The sequence below is a fragment of the Mus caroli genome, chromosome 14 (assembly GCF_900094665.2).
Source record: "Mus caroli chromosome 14, CAROLI_EIJ_v1.1, whole genome shotgun sequence".
Classification (NCBI taxonomy): Eukaryota; Metazoa; Chordata; class Mammalia; order Rodentia; family Muridae; genus Mus; species Mus caroli.
The window spans coordinates 1,443,584-1,467,007 of record NC_034583.1 but is presented as its reverse complement, the minus strand read 5'-3'; the positions used below and the strand labels follow the sequence as shown (position 1 = coordinate 1,467,007).

General features: G+C 44.0%; 2 protein-coding genes across 5 annotated transcripts in view; one reads left to right on the top strand and one right to left on the bottom strand.

The window, feature by feature from the left end:
• Window positions 1-11,592, top strand: part of Acox2 (acyl-CoA oxidase 2) — a 33,963-nt gene extending 22,371 nt beyond the window's left edge. For all 3 annotated transcript variants that reach the window (XM_021181870.2, XM_021181868.2, XM_021181869.2), the window contains 2 exons: window positions 6,730-6,862; window positions 11,278-11,592. In XM_021181870.2, the coding sequence (XP_021037529.1) occupies window positions 6,730-6,862; window positions 11,278-11,340 (196 nt within the window). In that variant the 3' untranslated portion in view covers window positions 11,341-11,592. The remainder of the gene's footprint in view (window positions 1-6,729; window positions 6,863-11,277) is intronic.
• Window positions 11,593-13,376: 1,784 nt separating this feature from the next.
• Kctd6 (potassium channel tetramerization domain containing 6) lies at window positions 13,377-22,890 on the bottom strand. Of its 2 annotated transcripts, none has more exons than XM_021181865.1 (3): window positions 22,629-22,890; window positions 16,679-16,748; window positions 13,377-14,761 (listed from the first exon to the last, which is right to left on the bottom strand). In XM_021181865.1, the coding sequence occupies exons 2-3, from the start codon at window positions 16,703-16,705 to the stop codon at window positions 14,075-14,077; spliced, it is 714 nt and encodes a 237-aa protein (XP_021037524.1). In that variant the 5' UTR covers window positions 16,706-16,748; window positions 22,629-22,890; the 3' UTR covers window positions 13,377-14,074. The 2 variants fall into 2 exon arrangements, with proteins under 2 accessions (XP_021037524.1, XP_021037526.1); XM_021181867.1 differs by lacking the exon at window positions 22,629-22,890 and adding an exon at window positions 20,893-22,482.
• Between the last annotated feature and the right edge of the window lie 534 nt (window positions 22,891-23,424).

The window sequence follows — 23,424 nt, the reverse complement described above, 5'->3', positions numbered from 1 at the left end:
TTTTTTTTGGTTTTTCAAGACAGGGTTTCTCTGTATAGCTCTGGCTGTCCTGGAACTCACTCTGTAGGCCAGGGTGGCCTCAAACTCAGAAATCCACTTGCCTCTGCCTCCCAAGTGCTGGGATCAAAGGCATGTGCCACCGCAGCCCAACTTTTTTTTGGTGATATTTTCTTTATTTACATTTCAAATGTTATCCTCTTTCTCTTCCAGAAAGCCCCTCCCTCCTCCCCCTACCTCTATGAGAGTGCTCCCCCACCCACTCCCCCACCCACTCCCCCACCCACTCCCAGCTTCCAGACCTATTCCCCTACACTGGGGCATCGAACCTCATCAGGCCCAAGGGTTGCTCCTCCCACTGATATCCAATAAGGCCATCTTCTGCCACATATGCGGCTGGAGCCATGGGTCCCTCTATTTGTGTACTATTTGGTTAGTGATCCAGTTTCTGGGAGTGACCAGGGGTCTGGTCAGTTGACACTGTTGCTCCCCTTACAGGACTGCAAACCCCCTCAGCTCCTTCAGTCTCTTCTCCAACTCCTCCATCAGGGACCCTGTGCTCAGTCCAATGGTTGGCACTAGCATCTGCCTCTTTATTTGTCAGGCTCTGGCAGAGCCTCTCAGGAGACAGCCATAACAGGCTCCCATCAGCAAGCTCTTCTTGGCAACCACAATAGGGTCCAGATTTGATGACTGTATATGGAATGGATCAGATGGGGCAGTCTCTGGATGGCCTTTCCTTCACTCTCTGCTCCACACTTTGTCTCCATATTTCATCCTGTGTGTATTTTGTTCCCCCTTCAAAGAAGCACTGAAACATCCACACTTTGTTCTTGAGCTTCCCTCCTCTTGAGCTTCATATGGTCTGTGAATTGTATCTTGGGTATTCCGAAATTTTGGGCTAATATCCACTTATCAGTGAGTGCATACCTTGAGTGTTCTTTTGTGACTGGGTTACCTCACTCAGGATGATATTTTCAAGTTCCATCCATTTGCCTGCGAATTTCATGAAGTCATTGTTTTTAATAGCAGAGTAGTATTCCATTGTGTAAATGCACCACATTTTCTGTATCCATTCCTCTAGATTGACATCTGGTTTGTTTCCAGCTTCTGGAATATATATATATATATATTACAGGATATAGCTATGAACATATGAACATAATGGAGATAGTGGAGCATGTGTCCTTATTACATGATGTTGGTTCATCTTCTGGGTATATGCCCAGGAGTGATACAACTGGGTCCTCAGGTCGTACTATGTTCAATTTTCTGAGGAACTGTCAGACTGTTTTCCAGAGTGGTTGTACCAGTTTGCATTCCCACCAGCAATGGAGAAGTGTTTCTCTTTCTCCACATCCTCGCCAGCTTCTGCTGTCACCTGAGTTTTTGATCTTAGCCATTCTGACTGGTGTGGAATCTCAGGGTCATTCTAATTTGCATTTCCCTGATGACTAAGAATGTTGAACATTTCTTTAGGTGCTCCTCTGCCATTCGAGTTTCCTTACTTGAGAATTCTCTGTTTAGCTCTGTTCCCCATTTTTAAAATAGGGTTATTTGGTTCTCTGGAGTATAACTTTTTGAGTTCTTTGTATATATTGGATATTAGCCCTCTATCAGATGTAGGACTGGTAAAGATCTTTTCCCAATCTGTTGGCTGCTGTTTTGTCCTATTGAGAGTGTCCTTTGCTTTATAAAAGCTTTCCAATTTTATAAGGTCCCATTTGTTGATTCTTGACCTTAGAGCATAAACCATTGGTGTTCTGTTCAGGAACTTTTCCCCTGTGCCCATAAGCTTTGTATAGGGAGATAAGAGTGGATCAATTCCCATTCTTCTACATGTTGACCACCAGTTGTGCCAGCACCATTTGGTGAAAATACTGTCTTTTTTTTCCACTGGACGGTTTTAGCTCCTTTGTCAAAGATCAAGTGACCATAGGTGTGTAGGTTCATTTCTGGGTCTTCAGTTCTATTCCATTGATCTACCTGCCTGTCTCTGTACCAATACCATGCAATTTTTATCACTATTGTTCTGTAGTACAGCTTGAGGTCAGGCATGGTGATTCCCCCAGAAGTTCTTTTATTGTTGAGAATAGTTTTCCCTATCCTGGGTTTTTTGTTATTCCAAATGAATTTGAGAATTGCTCTTTTTGTTTGTTTGTTTTTTGGTTTGGTTTGGTTTTTTTTTGTTTTGGTTTGGTTTGGTTTTTTGTTTTTTGAGACAGGGTTTCTCTGTATAGGTCCAGCTGTCCTGGAACTCACTCTGTAGTCCAGGGTGGCCTCAAACTCAGCAATCCACCTGCCTCTGCCTCCCAAGTGCTGGGATTAAAGGCGTGTGCCACCACTGCCTGGCCAAGAATTGCTCTTTCTAACTCTACAAAGAATTGAGTTGGAAGACAATAATTTTTTAAAAGAAGACCAATCAATAACAAATGCTTCTTAAAGAAAACTCACATTCATAGTCCATCATGTGAAAGGCAGATCAAGGACCAAAAAGACTAAATCAATCAATCAATCAATCAATCAATCAATAAAAGATGGCAAAACATCAATAAGAAAATTCACCTCAAATGAAAGATACATAGTTTCATGTTGAAAGTCCCACAGTGCCTACAAGCAGGAGACAGCTGCCCCCACCCCCACCTCCACCCCCACCCCCACCCCCACCCCCCAACACACACACAGGATCACACATGAGGGAAGGAAGGTATTCTAGGAAGAAGGTAAGCAAGCACTGTGAGGGAGCAGAGGGCTCTCCAAGGTTCCAGATGCTCTTGCTCTAGTTTTTGTGTGGTGCTGGGGATCAAACCCATGGCCTTGAACATGCTAGGCAAGTACTCTACCTGTAAGCTACAACTCCAGACCTTCAAGCATTGACAAAAGCCAAAGAAGGCCTGGCCAGTAGGGTAATTTGAGGAAAGGCCTGAGAACATAGGTAAAGAGTTTCTAGAAATCATATGCTACTGGGAAACTCATCAGCCAAGCTGAGCACAACGTAGAAATCACCAAGGCAGGACACTACCATGCTTGGCTTGACTACCTAGAGGCCAGATACAGGACCTCTGAGGTGAGAATTACAGCTGAGGGGAGAGTGAGACAAAGGGAGAGGACGGAACACAGGACACTCAGTAGAACCCAAAACAACCTAACGTGTGTGTATGCATGCCTGGGGGATAGACACATATATGTAGATGCATATGCATGCTTTTTAAACTTGGGTGTTTGTTGTTTGTTTCATTTTGTATGTATATATGTGTGTGTACATGTCCTGGAACCCACAAGCAGGCTAGATGGACTGGACAGTGAGGCCTAGTGATCTACCTGTCTCCATCTACCTAAAATTACAAATGTTCAACACAACACCTAGCCTTCCCCCACCCCCTATATAAGTTCTGGGAATCAAACTCAAGCCTCAAGCATTTTCTCAACTGAGCCATTATACATACATACATATATATATTATATATATATATAATGCAGGGGCTGGGGCTAAGTTCTGAAAGTAGATAACGTACTTGCTCAATGTGCATATGGCTGATGCAGTGGGAGTGGACAATATCTGGACATGCTCTGAAAACAGAGCAGGGTTTGCTGACACTTAGGTAGGACACAGGAGAGAGAGAGGAAGTCGCACCACTTATCACAAAGGGGAAGGCTACAGGAGGGCCAGGTTTAGACAGATAGACAAGATCTCAGTGGTATGTGACTCAAGCTTAAAAGCTGTGAGAGAGATGATGTCGTCAAGGAGTGAGCGAATGAGAAGTGTCAGGACCCACCAAAGACATCAGGGGACTAACAACAGTTATTCCAGTGAGGGGCTGGAGGTTAAAGCTGACACAGATCAGCCCTTGTCCGAATGAGCAGGACAAAACAAAATACTCCTGAATTCAGGTCAAAGAGGAGCCATGACCTGGGGGTGATAAGGGAAGGAGGGAGCAAAAGCATGTTTGTTTTCAATTTTCATTTATTTCATTTATATTATCATTTTTTAAAAAAAATTGAGAATCCCCTTTCTATTTTCTGGATGTTACTGGCATTTTTTTAAATCTTATTTCATATCTGCGGTGTCTTGACCTTCTTAGCTCTTTGAAGATTTTGAAGATTTAAAAAAAAAATGTTTCTTTTCTGTTTTTAAGTTCTTTTCCCTGCAGGTTCATTTGTATCCTTCAAGGTGTCTTGTTCTTGATTTTCTGGCTCTCCATCTTTTAGATTAAGGGCTTTCCTAAGTGTCTAATTTTAGGTGAGAGTGAGGTGTTAACTAGCCACACCTGGCTTAAATTTCAGTTTTTAATTTTACAAGTATGCCTCCATATATGCAAGTGCACCACATGGGTGCACTGTTTGAGGAGTTACACTTGGGAGCCACATCTGAGTGCCATCAGCTAAACCAAGAGCTGCAAGTTCTGTTAACCACTGAGTCTTGTCTGCAGCCACCCCAGAGCTTGTCTTAAGAGAGATGACAGCAAATGTCTACGGTGATGGAGTGACCCTGAGGAGTTTGTGACACTACACAGGAAGGGAAAGTATTGTCTGGAGTATTGTTCTCTAGTAGGCAAGGGCTCAAAGCATCTAGCAGCCAAGGAATGGGTAGACTCAAAGGAGGAGAGCAGAGATGACTGGTACTAACAGGGGCTCGGTGTTATGCTCAGAGGTGGGAACCTGTGGAAAGCCCTTACGACTTCCACTTGATCAGATGCAAAGTCACTCTGGTAAGGAAGGAAGAGATGGATGCTGCAGACTTGAAGACGGAAGAGACTGTGAAACAACCACAAGGCAAATGAATCAGTGAGCCAGAGCAGTGGAGCATGACTATGCCATGGCTGCGGCATGACTGTGGCATGACTGTGGCATGACTATGGCATGGCTGCGGCATGGCTGTGGCATGGCTGTGGCATAGCTGTGGCCTAGCTTATCTGAGCTCTGAGGACAACAGTGTAGCTGGTCTTTCCAGGCACAAATGATCACACAGGTGGTGGCAGTAAACCAGTGAAAACAAGGAATGGACTGGCCTAAACCAGCATGATAAAGAAGAAAAACTGCTGAATATATTTTTAGGGGGAAAAAATACAACGGCCCATGGACTTCCCACTGATTACAGAGAGAAATGAAACCATGAGGGTCATAAGGGATATTAAACAAGAAGTACAGTTCATTAGCTTTTGCCAAAACAGGAGGCTCATTAGTTATTGTCAAAACAGGATTAAAAGCCAGCAAGATGGCTTGATGGACAAAGGTATTTGAAGCCCATACTGACATGAGTTCAATCCCTTGGCTGATGATGTGAGTTTGATGCCTAAGATCCACGTGTGTGGAAGGACTGCTGACTCTCCACCTGTAGTGTACAGTTCAAAGCCAGCCAAAGCTACATAATGAGTTCTAGACCAGCCAGAACTGCAGTGAGACCCTGTCTTAAAAAACAAAAACAAAGTGAAAGTTCAGACCAACCAGACCTTAAGCAAGACCTTATCTCAAAACAAAATAAAAAATTAAAACCCACAAATATAATTCGGTATATTATCTTAGCCACTTCAAATGTTTTGATGTCATACAGTCATCGTAATGTCAATACTGAATTTTAATTAATCCTGTCAAAATCACAACTATATTAGGAAACAGGAAGGCCAAGGGGAGAAAGCATCTGGTTGAGGAGATAGGTGTGAAGAGGAAGCTGCTCAGTGCAGCCAAGTGTGTGGAGGGGACCTGCAATCCCAGCCATTAGGCACTGGGGTTTGGGGGGCGGGGTAGGGCATGGAGAGGAGTATGGCCAGCCTGGGCTGCACAGAGTTCTAGGACAGCCTGGACTGCATGATAAGATTCTATCCCCTTTTACTCCCCAAAAAGGAAACCTTTGCTTTTATAATAATCAACAGGTAACAGCTAAAACTGAAGCATCAAGAAGTTGTTAGCAATTTATATAGATAGGTAGGTAGGTAGGTAGATAGATAGATAGATAGATAGATAGATAGATAGATAGATAGATAGACAGATGGTTACATACATACATACATACATACATACATACATACATGGAGATATCTGTGTAAGTATCAGCTAAAAGACTAACAACATCTCTGGGGAGAAGAAAACTGGAATAGAGTTGCTGGGTGTACCAGCTGCTTTCTGCTGCAATAAAACACTGACCAAATCCAATTTTGGGAGGAAAGGGTTTACTTGGCTCTCAGTTACAGTCCATCATTGAGGGAAGCTAAGGCAGGAGTGCAAGGCGGAATCTGGAGGCAGAGACTGAAGAGACCATAGAGGAGCGCTTCTTACTGGCTTGCTCCCATGGACTGCTCAACTGCCCATTCTGTACCTGACCAGAGATGGTACCTTCCACAGTGGGCTGGACTCTTCTTCACGTCTACCTGCCAATCTGATGGAGGCATGTCCTCTATTGGGGTTCCCTCTTCCCAAGTGACTCAAATTTGTGTCAAGTTGATAAAAAATAATCAGCACACAGGGAGGTAGGATATCTTCATTTATTATTTTTTCCCAGTGTTAGGAATGGGAGCCCAGACTTTATGCTCACTGGGCAAGTCCTGGTTCTTAAATAACAAGCCTTAAAGAACTCTTCGATTCTTTATCAGATACATAGCTGATTAAAAGTAAAACCCAAATAAAAAGGTGAATTGTTTAAACAGTCGATAATGACTCAACACCTAATTACTTCCTATGGGTTGACGAGATTCCTAAGAGCAAGGCGAAATGCTCACAATTTGTTTCCTCTCTCAGGAAGGATGCCATCTTGTTAACCGATGCTTTTGACTTCTCGGACCATTGTTTAAACTCTGCACTCGGCTGTTATGACGGACACGTCTACCAACGCCTGTTTGAGTGGGCTCAGAAGTCCCCAGCCAATACTCAGGTAGTGGAGTGAAACCCACTATAAATTATGTAAGACAGCCAAGAACAAGCAGTAAATACATCTCAGCGTTTCCCGTTGTAATCGAGTCTGCTTAGCTGAAAAATCACTCGGCATAGCACGTCTGTTTCAAATACTTCCGGAGAATACATAAAAGAAACCAGAGGTGTGGCCTGGCAGGAACTGAAATCAGCAAAATGCACAGCTCGGAACATGGAAAGGGCATTGAGAGAAAAGCTCATTTCTAAATCGTGGCTTGGCATACCCAAAGGCATATCCACACAGCAGCAAGCTGGCTTTCACATTAACAAAACTAAGATAAGTCACAGCAGTGCCCAAACCATCCTACTGCCAGCCTTTTAGCTCTGTTTTATGTAGATAAGTGCACATGTAGAGGTGATGGAGAAATGTGAGGTACTGCCATCAGTGGGCAGGAAAAGCACAGCCATCATAAGGGATAGTAATGAGACTGTCCTCAGAGGGAATACAAGAATGACAGCTATGCCAGCCTCACTGGGCAAATCTAAGACCAGCAGTGGGTATTGCACTTCGAATTCAGGAAGCCCATAGTGAGTAGCAGCTTTACACAGATAATCCCAATGAGGAGTCTAGCTATCTATAGACACACACACACAAGCTGTTCACAGCACTGAGTGTATTAGAATTTATAAAGCAGTGTTGTTCACATTGTGAAACTTTCTCTTTAGTCCAACTTCAGAAAGCTGTCGGAGAGCGCAATGAGAATACTCAGGCATTCACTAACACTTCGCCAGGTGTTGTTAGACAGCTTGTATTGTCACACATCAGAGCTTAGCTTAACTTTATTGTCTAAAGTCATAACTTTAGACAATGGCCTCCAGAATATAAGGCCAGTCCACCTCAGTCAAGCACCATCTACAAGCTGACATTGTTTTAGCTCAAAGAAACAGAAACCACTTCCTTACCCACTTACTACTCCTTACAGTGAAGCCACTTCTAGTGCATGACTCTAGACCTCTGCCTTTGCTAATGTTTAAATCCTGGCACAAAAGCAAAGCAGTTCTTCCCAAACCAGCCTACACCCCATGGTCTCGAGAGAGACTTGTGTCCTTGGGGACTCCATAGAACCATTGCCCCCTCACTGTCCACCTGTCTGCAAATGCAGAGACACACAGCCCAGACCTGTTTTATTGGCAGCACAGGAAAACATTCGTCTCCTCTAGATGCTTCCTGGTCACTAAAGGCTCAAGTGGGCTATCTTGTTTCTCTTCATTCTTAAAGTCTTTAGTCTGGAAACCATAGCAGGTTTGTAGAAATGAGATGTGCTACCCTACCTCGCTGACTGACTCTGTAAATTGATGATGCCCTTCATCCCGTTCCTTTAACTCTATTTCCTTCAACTTGACCAAGGACGGAGCTTCTTATGGCCCACATAATGACACAGAAGCAGCAGTGCATACTGATGCCACACACACTCATCAGCCTGCCTTACTTAAAAGTAACAGGTGCCACAGTATGGCTCTTACATGCACAGTTTAGGAAGGTGAGGTCACAAATGACTTTGACTTCATTTAGTCAAAATGATACTTGGTTGACTGCTAATATATAGCCACATGATCTTACACTTCCAGCTCCTTTGAAAAGCACCAAAAAATTTTAAAGTCTAAATAATTTTGATCTGCCATAATTCTGAGGTGCAGCAGACATTTTTATAATAGAAGAAGGTGTATTACAGATATTTTAGATAACTTAGCAAGCAGCTATGTTGAAACATGCTCTATAGACATGAAAGTACAAGTGGGATTATATTTCTCTGGTGTTCTGCCGGAAGTGATGTGCTACGTCCTACCCTGTATGTCTTAGCTCCACGGAGTCTTTCTGTGTGGAGTAGGTTGTGCTGAGCTTTCCCCCTACCCAGCATAACAGCTCCCCGAGTGTGTGTGTGTGTATATATATATATATATATATATATATATATATATATATATATATATATACATACATACATACATACTCTGTGATGCCTGCTTTTGGCTTTCTGATTGATGTAGAAAACTGCCACAGATGGCTCTCCCTCCTCAGGTGAAATCACATCCATGTGATTCCCTAAGGAACAAGGAGGAATCATCAGGGCCATTTCAAACCAAGGACCCTCCCCCTTTTTAGTGTTTGCCTAAGGGTCTTGTGTATTACAGGCTGGCCTCGAATTTCTACCCTCCAAATACCAGGATTACGTGTGTACATAGCCACACCCGGGCAAAAACTCTTTTCTCTCAATAATTCTATTGTAAAAACATGACCAAGGACTAGTGAGAAGTGTTAAGCACATCTGTTTCATCCATTCAAAGAATATTTACTGTGCAATGCTGGTAAGGAAGAAACAGTGGTGTAGACCTGTGTTAAGGACCTCATAGACTTACTGTAGATAAGCAAAAGGAAATAAACAAGAAGATAGCATGGAAGACTAGGGTTTAGCTATGAAGAAAAGAACTCGAGACACTGCATTAGAAAATAATAGGACCACTAGAATCAGAAACAAGACAAGGGTGTCAACTCTCTCCACATCTAGTCAATATAGGAAGTTTTGGCAGAGCAATAAGACAACTAAAGGAGATAAAGAGATACAAGTTGGAAAGGAAGAAGTCAAAGTGTCACTATTTGCAGTTGATGTGGTAGTATATATAACATCATACATATCATACGTATGACATGATAGTATATATAAGTGACCCTAAAAATTCTACCAGGAAACTCCTACAGCTGATAAACATCTTCAGCGAAGTAGCTGGGGGCCGGGGGGAGTAGCCTTCCTATATATAAATGATAAATGGGCTGAGAAGGAAATACTACTCAGCTGTTAAAAACGATGACATAATGAAATTTGCAGACAAATGGATGGAACTAGAAAAAAAAATCATCCTGAGTGAGGTACCCAGTGGATACTAGCTGTAAAGTCAACGACAATCACACTACAGTCCACAGACCTAGAAAGACTAAGTAACAAGAAGGGTGGGATGGGTGAAGTCTGAACTTCCCTGCGGGGGGGAGGGGGTTGGAGGGGAGGACAGGAATCAGAAGGGACAGGTTTCAGTTGGATAGAGGGACAGAGCACTGGGAGAAACAACTGGAATTGAGGGGGGGGGGATCTCAGGGATGAGCTAGAAACCTAACGCAATGGGAACTCCCGGGAATCTACAAGGTGACCTTAGCTAAGACTCCTAGCAATGGGGGATACAGAACCTGAACTGGTCATCTCCGATAACCAGGCAAGACTTCCAGTAGAGGGATTGGGACACCAGCCCAGCCACATAAGCTTCAACCTACAATTTGTCCTGCCTACAAGATGTGCTGGGGTAAAGTGGTACAGAAACTGTGGGAGTGGCCAGTAATTGGTCCAACCTGAGACTCATGCAACAAGAGGGAACCCAGTCCTGACACTGCTTGGAGGGCCAGGACCCAGAGGCTGGATAGCCCAGAGACCTAGGATAGAACCACATGACTGGAAAAAAATCTATGAAATAATGCCTAATGATATTCTGCTATATGCATAGATTGGTAATTGTCATCAGAGAGGCTTCATCCAGTAACTGATAGAAACATTAAGCAGAGCTCAGGAATCCTGCAGAAGCAGGGGAAAGGAAGGATTATAGGAGCCAGAGAAGTCCAAGACATCACAAAAAAACCCACAGAATCAACTAACCTGGGCTCATAGGGACTCACAGAGACTGAACCAACAACCAGGGAGCCTACCTAGGCCCTCTGCACAGGTTACAGTTGTGTAGCTTGGTCTTCTTGTGGGACTCCTAAGAGTGGGAGCAGGGGCTGTCTCTGACACTTCTGCCTGCTTTCAGGACCCTTTCCCTCATACTGGGTTAATTTGCCCAGCCTTAATACAAGGAGAGGTACCTTGCCTAACTTGATTGTTTGGTTGATATCCATCGGAGGTCTGCCCTAGTAGATGGGGGGGAGGGCAGAAAAGGGGAGAACTGGGAAGAGAGAAAAAAGAAAAAAACCAGACCAACAAGAGAAAGACACTTAGAAGCAGCATATATAAGAAAGAAAACAGAAAATGATGGGAAAGACTATTCTGACGCAGAATATTGCCTGATTCTACTTTGTGGATCCTTGCTTTGTGATTCATGTTCAATTTCAAAGACCCTCAAATGGTAAAAGGCTTTTATTCGTATTACATTCCAAAAGTGAAGAAGCTGCTGTAGGGTTTTCTCTTAATCAGTCACCTGCGTGTACAAAACCTGCCTAAGGAAGGATGCTCTCTGGAAAAGTGTTTGCCATATGTTCACACCGTTACCTTCAAAAATAATCTGAAAAATTAAAACTCTTAGGTAATGTTACTTTTTAAAGGTGAAGTACGTAATTTGAAAATGAAGTCATTAATTCTAAAAGTGTTCCTTTTAATAATGTACTTCTCATAAACACAGGAGAACCCTGCCTATAAGAAGTATATTAGACCACTGATGCAAAGCTGGAGACCCAAGCTGTGAAAAGCCAAAGGATTCAGGACCAAGCAGCACCATGGCCTTCCTATGGCACATATGCATATAAAGAATTTAAAGCACAGGGTGGCGTGCAGCTTGTTCAGATCAACGAGTAAACTGGTTCATGAAAGGATGTTCATCATATTATTCTGCTGAGTATGTCTGAAACTTTCCCTTGTCTGTTTGTAGTATGTATTTGGCTAAATGCTAGAATTTTGCTTTAAATACAGCCAAAGCTAATAAACTTGTTAGTTACTACTTGTGTTGTAGGGGATGCTGGGACTGAAAGGCCAGAAAGATGTCAACAGGCACTCTACCACCAAGCTACCCTGTGGCCTACACATACTTTTAGCTTCCTCTAGTCTTTACAGGGACACACATGCAGCAGCCCTTCAAAGGTGCCTGGGTATGCTATAATCTAAATCAAATATAGGTGCTCAGCATGTAGCACACCATTTTTTTTTTAACTCAACTCTTCTGCAGTAAAAGCTAAGATTTCATAAAGAGACAGAATTACTCAATATGCCCAAATACAGCCAAGCTATGTTTTTCATTTCATTTTTAATTACACAACATAGAGCAGTTCTGACACGGTCTGCAGCTAAGTGACAGAACACTTGCCTAACATAAACAGGGCCCTGGTCAACCCCTAGGACTGAAGGAAAAAACAAAACCTGAAAATCCTGCTGCTTGCTTTTGTTCATACAAGCAATCATTAGCCTGCTGATACTTAGTAAGCCAGAGAAAATTACCAAAAGCAAACTTCCCTTTGGTGAGAAAGGGGACAAGGAAGGGAACTCCTAAGTTTGCCTTTTTTACAAACTTGGAGTGAACATTACTCCTAGTCCCAGAACTTTAAAAAGTATTTTTAAGTGTGTGTGTGTATATGTGTATGTCTGTGTATGTGTGTGCATGGTGTACGCACACGCATGCATAAGTGGAAGTCCTGTGCAAAGCACCAAGAGCCATTCCCCCCAGCCCCCTCCACAACAGTTCCAAAGCCAAATTATCTTCTTCATGATGATTTTCGCTGACTCCACAGCACATGACTAATTGGAGTCTTTATTTAGGAAACCCTTTATTAGTTTACAATTGGAGCATATATTCCAATATGGAATATAGAGAGGGTTACCTCTTCTCACCAGTTCATCAATATACCAAAGCTACAGCAACCTGCCAATAACATTAAGGTATCCTAGTTTGAAGGTGAGGTAGTTTTGAGTTTCTGTGGTGGTGTTGCTGTTTGTATGGGGTTGGGGGGGGTGGTAATTTATCAGATCTTAAATTTCCAAAGAAATAATCTTGGAACAGTCTCACAGAGAAGAGGAAAAGGGTGTCGTGTCTTCCCTAGAGTAAAACCGCAGAGGTCTACGATTGCCCTAAAACAGGGAAGTTGCTATGCAATGCTCACAAACCAGAAAGTCCCTCATAATTAACACGCTCCTTCCCGTAGCTTTCAAGCAACAGAATCACATCGACACTGAAAGCAGTGACTACAGTGAAATGAGCAGATGTGCACACACTCCCCAAGCCTTACAGTGAAATGAGCAGATGTGCACACACTCCCCAAGCCTTACAGTAAAATGAGCAGATGTGCACACAGTCCCAAGCCTTACAGTGAAATAAGCAGATGTGCACACTCCCCAAGCCTTTCTGAGCCTTCTCTCTGATTGATTTCTCAGGATGGAACTTACATGTCATAATAACACACACTTGCAGCTACCACAATTCCTGAGGGGGAAATGGTGGGAGTCACTTTGTCCTCACACACAGCACAAACTGGAATGAGTCACATCCATAGCTGTGACAGTTGAAAACTGTAATATTCACTGTAAACCTGATCTGAAAACAGTGTTGCACTCTTTAGACAAACCTGCTTATCTCTGGTTACACAGCTGGCTTTATAAAGTACAATCTAATGTTCCACTGAGTCCTGTCAACCCTATCACAAATGTGCTATAAGCAGTTTAATTGGGACATAAAGGATGCATACTTCCAATGAAGTATATGATCTTCCCCTTATATAGCAATAAATACAACCCTTAATATTCATATTCCATTTTTTATTAGATTTTTCTTTCCTGGTAGACAGTACCTTGGGAATGAAACTGTACCAGGCATAAGGTTTCTACCACAGGGACATTTTGTATTGAGAATCCAATATAAATATTTCTAGTCAGACATTTCCATGGCTACAGATATTTGGTTGCTTGATTCGTATGCATAGAAAGAAACAGTTGTCAAAACTGTAGAAAGCAGTCCTTACCAAGTACCCTCAGAAGACCGGGCCGGTCTTCCTTTAACTCCACAACACTGCCTACTGGTCTGGAAACTAGGTCGCCCTACATGATATTCTGATTTTTCTCAAAGACATCATGAATACCCTCTTTAATCTTTTATTCCTGTTTTTAGCCTTCCAGTTGAGTCAGGAACCACATTATCAGAAATCATTTTAGCACTGTTAAGGGTAGATTATATACCATACTGATTTTCAGATCTCTTTTTATAAAAAAGGTTTCTAGAGACTCTGAACAGGCACATGCATACTTGGGAACAAAACAGGAAGGAGACTGCGCACACACAAGACTTCCTTCTGCTCCTCAATGCCTTCAAATAAATACAAATACTGAATCAAAAAATAATAATAAAAAAAAAGAGGGCCCACACTAAAAACCAACAACAGTCTCTTCCATGTCCCAAAACGTGAGCTTGCGGAAGTTCTCTGAGGGCTGGCCAGCAGTCAGTCGTCCGTCTTGCGGGCTAGTCTACAGAAAGTCCAGTTGTGCTCTACGGTGTTCTCATTGGCCCGCTCGCTCATGTGATGCACCCGGGTATTGCGGATCGTGAAACCTTGTTTCGTGATGTACTCCATCAGATGGACCCGGAGAGAGACTTCCTGGTGGTAATCGCACGGTCCAAAGGTGAAGGAGACCTGGCAGTCTCTGGTGTCCATCATGTGCTTATTCCACTTGGTGAAATAGTTTGAGATGCCTTCTAGTAAGGAATGGACCTTCGTGGTGATGGTTAACTGGGTTATGATCACGGCCACTGGATTGGAATATTTAGAAAGCTTCCGAGTACTAGAGAGCTCTACGACTTCCTCAAACGTATCCATAGGATACAGAGGCCTGGGGTCATTCAGACACTGGATCAAGGGTTCGATCTGGTAGAAATCAGCCTCTTTCCGAAGCAGATCAAACTCCTTAAAGTCCAGAGGGAGTGTCAGTTCTGAAGTCCGTAGGAAGTTGAGGACATAGCGGAAGAGCGGTCCGTCTCGATCAATGAAGTAATTGCCTTGAGGGTCTCGGGCTGTGGGGAAGTCACCCCCAAACATAGCTCCAAGCATAGAATCCGGGTAGCGTGTCAACGTGGTAAGAGATGTCGTGTACAAGTGTCCACCTACATTTAACGTGACTGGGTCACTCATCTGCAATTTTTAAAAATCCAATTAATTACCTGAAACCTTAAAATCTTAACTAACAAATTAAGAAAATCAGTATTAACAAGCAAAGCATAAAGCCCTCTCAAGCTAATATATCTGGCAGCACAAGGGGACTAAACGGCTTTACTTCCAGTGATAAAACCCACCCAAGAGAAGGGCTTCAATATTTGGTTTCAAACAGAATAAATCTAAGCCTTCCAAAGTTTCCTATACGTCTGCCAGGTGTGACCTTTAGTGTCATTCAGTGAAGTCCAGAATCTGAAGAGCTTTTTGGGTCAATCTGCCTGCTTCTACTTCCCTAGTGCTGGGCTTAAAGGTGTGTGCCACCACCCTTGGCAAAACCGTCAGTTTTAAAAAACTTAACGTAAGCTAGACTATAAAAATAATATGATAATGTAACAATAATTAATTTAGGAATTGTGATGGGTTTTTCTCCTCAAAGGAGTCAGGAGATCTAATTTTTTTTTTTTTTTTTTTGAGACAGTGTTTCACATAACTTAGGCTAGCCTCGCACTCACTGTGTAGCTAAGGACGGCCTAGAATTCCTGATTCTCCTGCCTCTGCCCCACTGCTAGGACAGTGCTAAGGCCACAGGTGTATACTGTCACACCCAGCTGTGGAATATATATATATATTTATTCATGTCTCTTATGTGTGTGTGCTGCCTGTGTGCACGTGCGTGTACCTCATCCGTACCAAGGGTATGGCTCTAGGAACTGGGAGTTAGGGATGGTTGTGAGGCATTGAGTAGGTGCTAGGAACCAAACCCAAGTCCTCTGCAAGAGCGTAAGTGCTCTCAACTGCTGACCCCTGTCTCCACACCCAAATGTATTTTAGAGACAAAAATTTGTTTAAAATCAATCTGAGTAATTTTTTTATGGAAGCAACAGTTTCTTCTTTTCTGGCTGTTGTTGTTGTTGTAGTTGTTGTTGTGACAGCATCTTACTATATAGATAAAGCAGGCTGGAAATTCACACACCTCCTGCCTCTATCCCAGGGGCTGTATTACAGGCCTGTGTCAGCACACCCAGGGACTAAGTTGTAAACACTAGATTAAAATACATGGTTTGGTGAACCCAATCTAGCTCATCTTCTAGCCCCAAACCACCGCACGTCAAAGGGCTGGGAGCAGCTTTAAAATGTCACATCTGACTGCGTACTCATTTTTACAACATTCAGGTTGTAATCTGACCTTTAATTCTGAGAAGCAAGCTTCTCAAAATAACACACCTTCAGCTTTAGAAATCCTATTTAAGAAAAAACAAGAAATGGTCTTCAGGTACTAAGAAAGTAAAATATGTCTTACCAGATAAAGAAGAAAACAGGGAGACATGGAGAAACCCTGTCTAACTAGTAATCCCTTTACTACAATAAAGAAGTCTTCATTCCATTATCCATAGGCCCTTTAAGCATCAGCATCCCATGAAAAGAGAATTTAAAAAGCAATATACAGCAAAGACTGAAACATCATGGTGTATCTGAAATTAGTGATTACAAATAGTTACTAGGGGAGCAGGAGAGACGCCAGGAGTTAAAAGCCACGGGCTAGTGCAGTGGACCTGAGCTGCATTCGGGTGGCTCACAGCAGCTCCAGGGGATCAATCAGACGCCCTCTTCTGGCCTCTAAGGGCACTGCATGCACTGCTTCCCCCACACAAAATAATAATAATAATAATAATAATAATAATAATAATAATAATAATAAAGTTATTTGGAGAATATCCATTGAGTCCTCCACTAAAACGTCAAGCCAAATAAAAATGCCCTCCTTCAAGAACATCTACAGAAATTAGATAAAGCTAGGCAAATTCATAGTTTTCATCCTTTTAAGATAAGCCTATGAATACGAGAAAAGAAAGACATCAAAATTGCTTGCCAGCCTTAAAGTGAAGAAGCACTCACCATATAGCCCCAGTCCCCATTATCCATCTGCTCCAGCACTGCGTCCTCAGAGCTCAGGAGCCAGGGAACTCTGGAAGAAGAGCAAACACATAACCACCGTGAAATGGAGAAAAAAGGCTGTACTGCCAGGTGTAGTTAGCCAGACCTCACAAAAACTCCTCAGATATGGTCAACTGGAACCTGCTGGCCAAAGATGTGGAAAGAAAGCCAGGCCGTGCTCTGTCCTTACCTCGGGAGCCCACCAGGCACAAAGAACTAGCATACACTCGAGGAGAGGAAGACATCATTCAAATTCTGTCATCTGGGCTGACACGAGGGCAGGCTCGGCAGGTAAAGCCGCTTGCCTGACCCCTCACAGTGGAAAGAGAAAACTGATTTCCACACGTGTCCTCTGAGCCCACACTCACTCCCATGCACACACACAAAATAAATGTCATAAAAAATTTACAAATTTTGTCACTCCCCTAGAGATGTAATTTTTACATTTTCAGAGAACCTCATGATTAGGTCTATGATGTTCATAATCAATTTTTGATCTTCATCAAAAAGGTCATGTAAGGGAAAAGGAGAGAAACTCCTTTGGATCGGCATGCCAGCTGTATAAACTAAACATCTCAGTAAGAGCATTTAAAATCATGAGCTCCAAAAGTAACAGTCGTTTTCCAAGAGAAACACACCAGAATATTATTATCATATAATATTAAAAAAATCAATCAGGCTTTTAATAATGAAGTATTTCTCTTTGTAAATAAAAACAAACAGAAACCAATTTAAATGACAAGCTGTTAAGGCACAATTTGAGACAAAAAAGTTTTTAAAAGAACCTTACAGGGCTGGCTGAGGGTCACTCAGCCAGCACCATGGAGAGACAGTTTTAGGCCACTGGCAAATGCCTGTGTACTAATGATGCCGGCTTCAATCTGTTTTTATCTACAATTCAAGGGCATGCCAGCAGTTGCCCAGCTACTGAATGCTTTCATTAGTTCCCTCAGTTCCCTCTATTACATGCTAGTCCCCAAATCAACCTGCTAGCAAACTGCAGAGCAGATTTCAAAATTGCCAGCAAAGAAGGCAAGAAACATGGACGTGCTGGTATTCACTAGGAAAGTCACTAGCTTTGTATGTGGTCTTTGAAGATCCATTTATCCCACTTTTAGAGGAATCTGGCCCCTGTTTCCAGAACAAGAACAAGCCCTGGCTACACAAGATCACAAAGGCTCTTTCTCAAAAGGTCACTCAGGCATGTAGAGAACATTTGCATAGCACAGCAGGGGCTGAAATCAGAGCCGCAGCAGCTATTTCTCCACCTTTACAAATTCTTCAAAGCAAACGAGCTAAAATGTGGCCCGGAGGAGAAGCCTTCAGTCGGCTGCCTTTCTCCACTCCTGGCAGCTGGCTGCAGGCGGACGGACAGGCCTGAGTACTATGGTGAGACAGAACCAATGCCACTGTGATACCTTTTCATCCCTCTGACTTACTCCACAAACCCCAAATGATAGAAACGGAAGAAATGAGCCTTACCCATGTGTCGGTTCCATTATAGATAACACCACATCAACAATAAAGTGAATTAAAGGCACTTCCCAAGACTCGGAGTCTTCTTTCCCAACTGCCTCAATAGTCAGTCAGCCAAGATGTATGTTAAGGTCCACCCACTATCACAGGGCAAGGGAGCCCAGGTAAAATCTAGATACACAGGAATAAGGAAGCTTAACCTGACCCTCGTGGAGCTTTCAGTCTACAAAGGAAGGCAACAGGCAACAGCCGAAGTCCACAATATAACTTCAAAGAGCTACAGAACAGGGTAGACGGGAGGAGCTCTCAGGAGGAAGAGTCCTAGACTCCCAGGGAGAAAATGGAGGGCTTCAGCAAAGAGCTTGTTCAGTGAAACGCTAAAAGAAAAAGTGCCTAACCTGAGAAGAGACTCTAGAATCAAGCAACAATTTAAATAGGCAGGGATGGAACAGCCTTTCTGCTTGTAAGCGCGTGTGCGCACACACACACACACACACACATAGAGTTATAAAATAAAGAGGCAGGATAGACCACAAGACTTGCTCACAGCCCCACATATGGGGAGTACCTGAACAATAACTTGTGTTTGCTGACTCCTTGTCTAGATTTTTACAAAATCTCCCTCTCAAAGTAGAAATTCAAAGAACAGAATCCAAAAACGAAACAATTGAAAAGCATCCATTTAAGACTTCCCATAACCAACTATTAATCCTATCCACCTACCACTTTATTTACAATTTAACAAAAACTCGGGCTAGTCATAATGAGCCCGTAAAAATTCCTACCACTAAATAAAAATGGCAGTAACCTACTCATTAGCGCGAATAATGGCTGCTGTTCCATCTTAAGCGACAGAAAGAATTCTAGTTCATGGACATTCAAATGACTAATGAAGAATGGAAGCCCAAAACACAAGAAAAAAAAAATCAGACAGCTCTTATGCCAGTACTAACCTTTCACATTTATGTCTCCGTGCCTAAATCAAAACACGGTAACTTCTTATGCAATCATCAACACAAACAATCTAAAAAATTAGATGTTTCTGAATCTCTTCTACAGCAAAAGCCAAGGTCTGGCTACAAACATATAACAACGTCAAGCTTACTAATTTAGGAAAGCAGTCATGGGAATGTGTATATGTATATACATACATACATATATATATGGTTGGAGGTTAGTGGGATGCACAGGCAATGACGTACATCTTTACTAAGGAGTTAGCTCCATGATCCAAGCCTAATTTAGGAAAGCAGCCATGGGAATGTGTGTATGTATATACATACATACATATATATATGGTTGGAGGCTAGTGGGGTGCACAGGCAATGACGTACATCTTTACTAAGGAGTTAGCTCCATGATCCAAGCCCAGATTCCTTCCTTCCTTCCTTTCTTCTTTTTTTTTTTTGGGGGGGGGGGGTTTGGGAAAAAGGGGACAGGATTTCTCTGTATAGCATTAACTGTCCTGAAACTCGCTCTGTAGACCAAGCTAACCTTGAACTCAGAACTCAGAGATTTATCTGCCTCTGCCTCCTGGAATGCTGGAATTAAAGGCATGTGCCACTACCTCCTGGACAAGCCCAGGTTTCTTAAAAAGCACTTCAAGACCTTATAGTTATACATAAAATACATCAAAATAAAATACTAGTCACCTGCAATATAAGCTAGCAAAATCTATTTAAAATATTATACTAAATTGACCACTAATAAAGTCAAAATGGGAGTAGTCTTGATTGATTTAAAATTGGTATGTGTTCCTTGTAAACATATACAGAGCCGCATCTAGAGAGAAAAGAGGGGCAAGATTCTTGCTTATCCAACAGCCAGACTCTGAACTGATGCCTATCAAGAACATCAGAGGTGGAGACAATAAAACACAACCCAGAAGTAGCCTCAGCTTCCTCCACCTCATCATTCTCCACGGACGCTAACAATTCATTTCCCTTTCATCTTCTCTCCCATCCGGCACAACCTCCTCCAGTGGAGGGCTTAATGAGAACCACAAGCCAGGCGGCAGAAGGCCTTCAAGGGGGCATCAAGCAGGCCAACGTGAAATGTTTCCTCATAAGATTCCTTTAAGTGACTTTCCCTTACGAAAGATCTTTCTTAGAGTCATGGCTACCACCAACGACTATAAAGTTCAAAGAAAGGCTTTCTGACTTTGTAAAATCGGTTTACCTGAAAATACCTGACCTTTGATTCAAAAGAATTATGGTCCTAAAGACTATCACGCTTGAAGGTCAAAGGTCAGTGTAACTAATGTGCAAATTCTGATAGTATGTTAGCAGGTAGTTAAGAAAAACACATCCTGAGGAATTTCTAGAAGCCTGAAAAGAAGTTACTAATTTACTGACCCTAGCAAATCTGAAGAATGCACACTCCAGGAAGTTAACAACTTAACCTGTGAGAACCCTCCTTAACCACAGCAAAGCTACAGCAGGGGTTATGATAAGACAGCACACACATTCTAGACTTACTTCTGCTATTGAGTAAGACGCTCCAGAGCAAAAGTCCTCCTCCCATGTAACCATCTATATGCCGTAATGCTAACCTCGGATTAGAAAATGTACTGATACAACTGTAGTCACTGCCTTCCCACGGTTTCTGGGTAGCCCTTCCAAGTGCTTTTCTACTGAAACCTTTGTGTCTGCTATCCCAAAATGAAGACCGGTAAATTTTCTCTCTCCACCTATACTTACCTTCCAAGCTGCCTTTGTACTGAGTTTCTCTGTTCTTGGGAACGTGGGAGTTTGAAAGTGAAATACTTTTTATAGTAATTGGTTCAGTGGCATCTCCTGGCGCCTTCAGAGTTAACATCCACATACAGGCCAGCACAAGTAGCCAAGCGCACAAGGATAATGGGATTATAAAGCTAAATTACCACTAACTAAACCCCTTCTCAACCTCGTGGGCCAGAAGAAAGGAAATGTAGGCAAAAAGGAGAAAGTCCTACAAGAAATTATGAATCTTCTGACAGCATCAAACCAGAAGAATATATACTCTCCAGCTAAAGTGCTGTCAGAGTCAAAAATCATAAAATTCTACTTTCCCTCAGTTTCCACCAAAATGGGTATTATGACCTTCCCAAAAGTAACCACACCGTTTAAACACAATGGAGGTAAAACTGGCCGACAGGGCAGTGAGGAGTGGAGCTCTGGATTCACGTGCAGCATGCCAGCAGAGGACTGTGAGAACCTGAGGAGACCGCCCTTTACTACTCGCAGCATCACCAAAATTTAAGTAGGTGGACAAACATGCAGGTGAGGACCAGTCTGTGTTCCCACTCTGTCCCGGCCCTCCTTCCTTTCCCGGAGATCCCACCGCAGTTGCCGTGAGAAAAAGGTAAAATGATGTCCAGCGTTCGCAGAGACAAACAGACACGTGAGCTCTCGGAACTTCTAGAAAGCATGACTCAGGGTTGTCTCAAGATAAAGCAGAAGACACACATACGTGTTCCGTTTAAAATAGACCCCAACTATTAAAATCCAGGATGCGACGATGGATCCTAGGAGTGACCATAAGACTGCTTTCCACGCTATTGCTTCAGCTAAAATACGCTTTTAAAAAATCCAAATTCTATGGCCATCTTTCTACCTACGGTATTACAAAAAACTGAGAATCCATGTGGGCTCCTGACTTTCATCCAAAAGGTGATTCTCCCACCCTACCTACCTGCCTACTTAGATCTTTACTCTTTTGAAAACACTTCTGGCTTTGGGCCTGTAATACCCCACCATTATTCCCATACTAGAATATCTGCAACAGCGAAAAAGATGAGCCTGCCAAGGGGGGTACATTGGAGCAGGTTGCTTGGGCTATCCCAAACATTCTTTGCTAAACCAGGTCACACCGGTCTATGTCTGCATCACGAAATCCTAAAACCAGGTTTATCAACTTGCTGTATGTACTGGTGTACAGAACAGAAACATGACAACTTCAGCAGAACATCCAAACAGGATCTCAGTCACGTTTCGTTTCCCCGTCCCACCCCCAGACACAGCCTCGCTGCCATCGCCCAGCAGGTGCTGCAGGGGCTCCCCACGACCTCGCCAAGGATCACCTCTAACACCCAGCACTAAATCGCCGTGACATCCCAAAAATCCAGTAAAAAGCTGCAATTTGTGCACAAAACCCAAAAAAGCAGGGCTTTAAACTAGGGCAGTGGCGGCTAATAAACACCACTCCCCAAAAACCAACCCTTTGCCCCGCATGGCCCGCTGGTCCCTACTCCGCGGTCTCCCGCAAGCCAAGCCCGGCCGGCCACGCGCACCGAGCCCCGAACCCGAGCCGGAGCCCGAAGCCCGAGGCGGCCGCGCGTCCCCGATTTCCCCGCCCAGGCCCGGCCGCGGGCTCGTGCCAGCCCGGGGACGCGCGGCCGCCACCCGCCCGACTTCCCGCAGCCCCGGCCCGCAGGCCCCGCTCGCGCCCCACTCACTGCACGAGCGCGGAGGCGACCCGGCCGGGAGACGCCGGCGGCCCGAGAGCGCGAGCGCGGGGACGAGCGAGCCCGCGCCCCGCGGCGGCAGCGGCGGCGGTGGCGGTGGCGGCGGCGGCGGCGGCGGCGGCGGAGGGGACGAGTGAGCCGGAGCCCTGAGTTGCGGCTCCAGCTGCCCGGCGCGGGCGACGCCTTCTCAGCAGAGTCGCGGCGCCGAGAACGCGGACGCCCCCTATCGGCGGCGCGGGGCGAAGGCCGGGAAGCCGGATCGCCGCGGGCACTCTGGGCGCTGCCGGGGCGGCGTGGTCAGGCGGGCTCTGCAGCAGTCCCGAAGCCCCGCCTCCGTCCCGTTCCTATCCCCGCCCCGCCCAGGACTCCCGCGCGGAGCTCCGCCCAGGCCCCGCCCCTAACTCCACCTCTGCATTCAGGCTCTCCTCCTGGCCGCCAGCAGTCTCTTCCCTGCTTGCCCACGACGCCTTCTCCGCAATTGTTTCTCCTCAGCTGTTTTCACTAAGTTGATAGACCTCATCGCATGCAGGGTTTAGAGAGAACAGCAGCCACCCAGACCGAGGCGCGTCTCAAGACTCAAAAAAGCAGCCAGTAGACAAAATAAGACAAGTTCGAATTCTGGTGAGAGCGGTCCAATAAGAAGGCTGTCTTTGTCGGACTTGGTGGCACACCCCTTTAATCCCAGCATTTGGGAGGCAGAGGCTGGTGGATTTCTGAGTTCGAGGCCAGCCTAGTCTACAAAGTGAGTGCTAGGACAGCCAAGGCTACACAGAGAAACCCTGTCTTT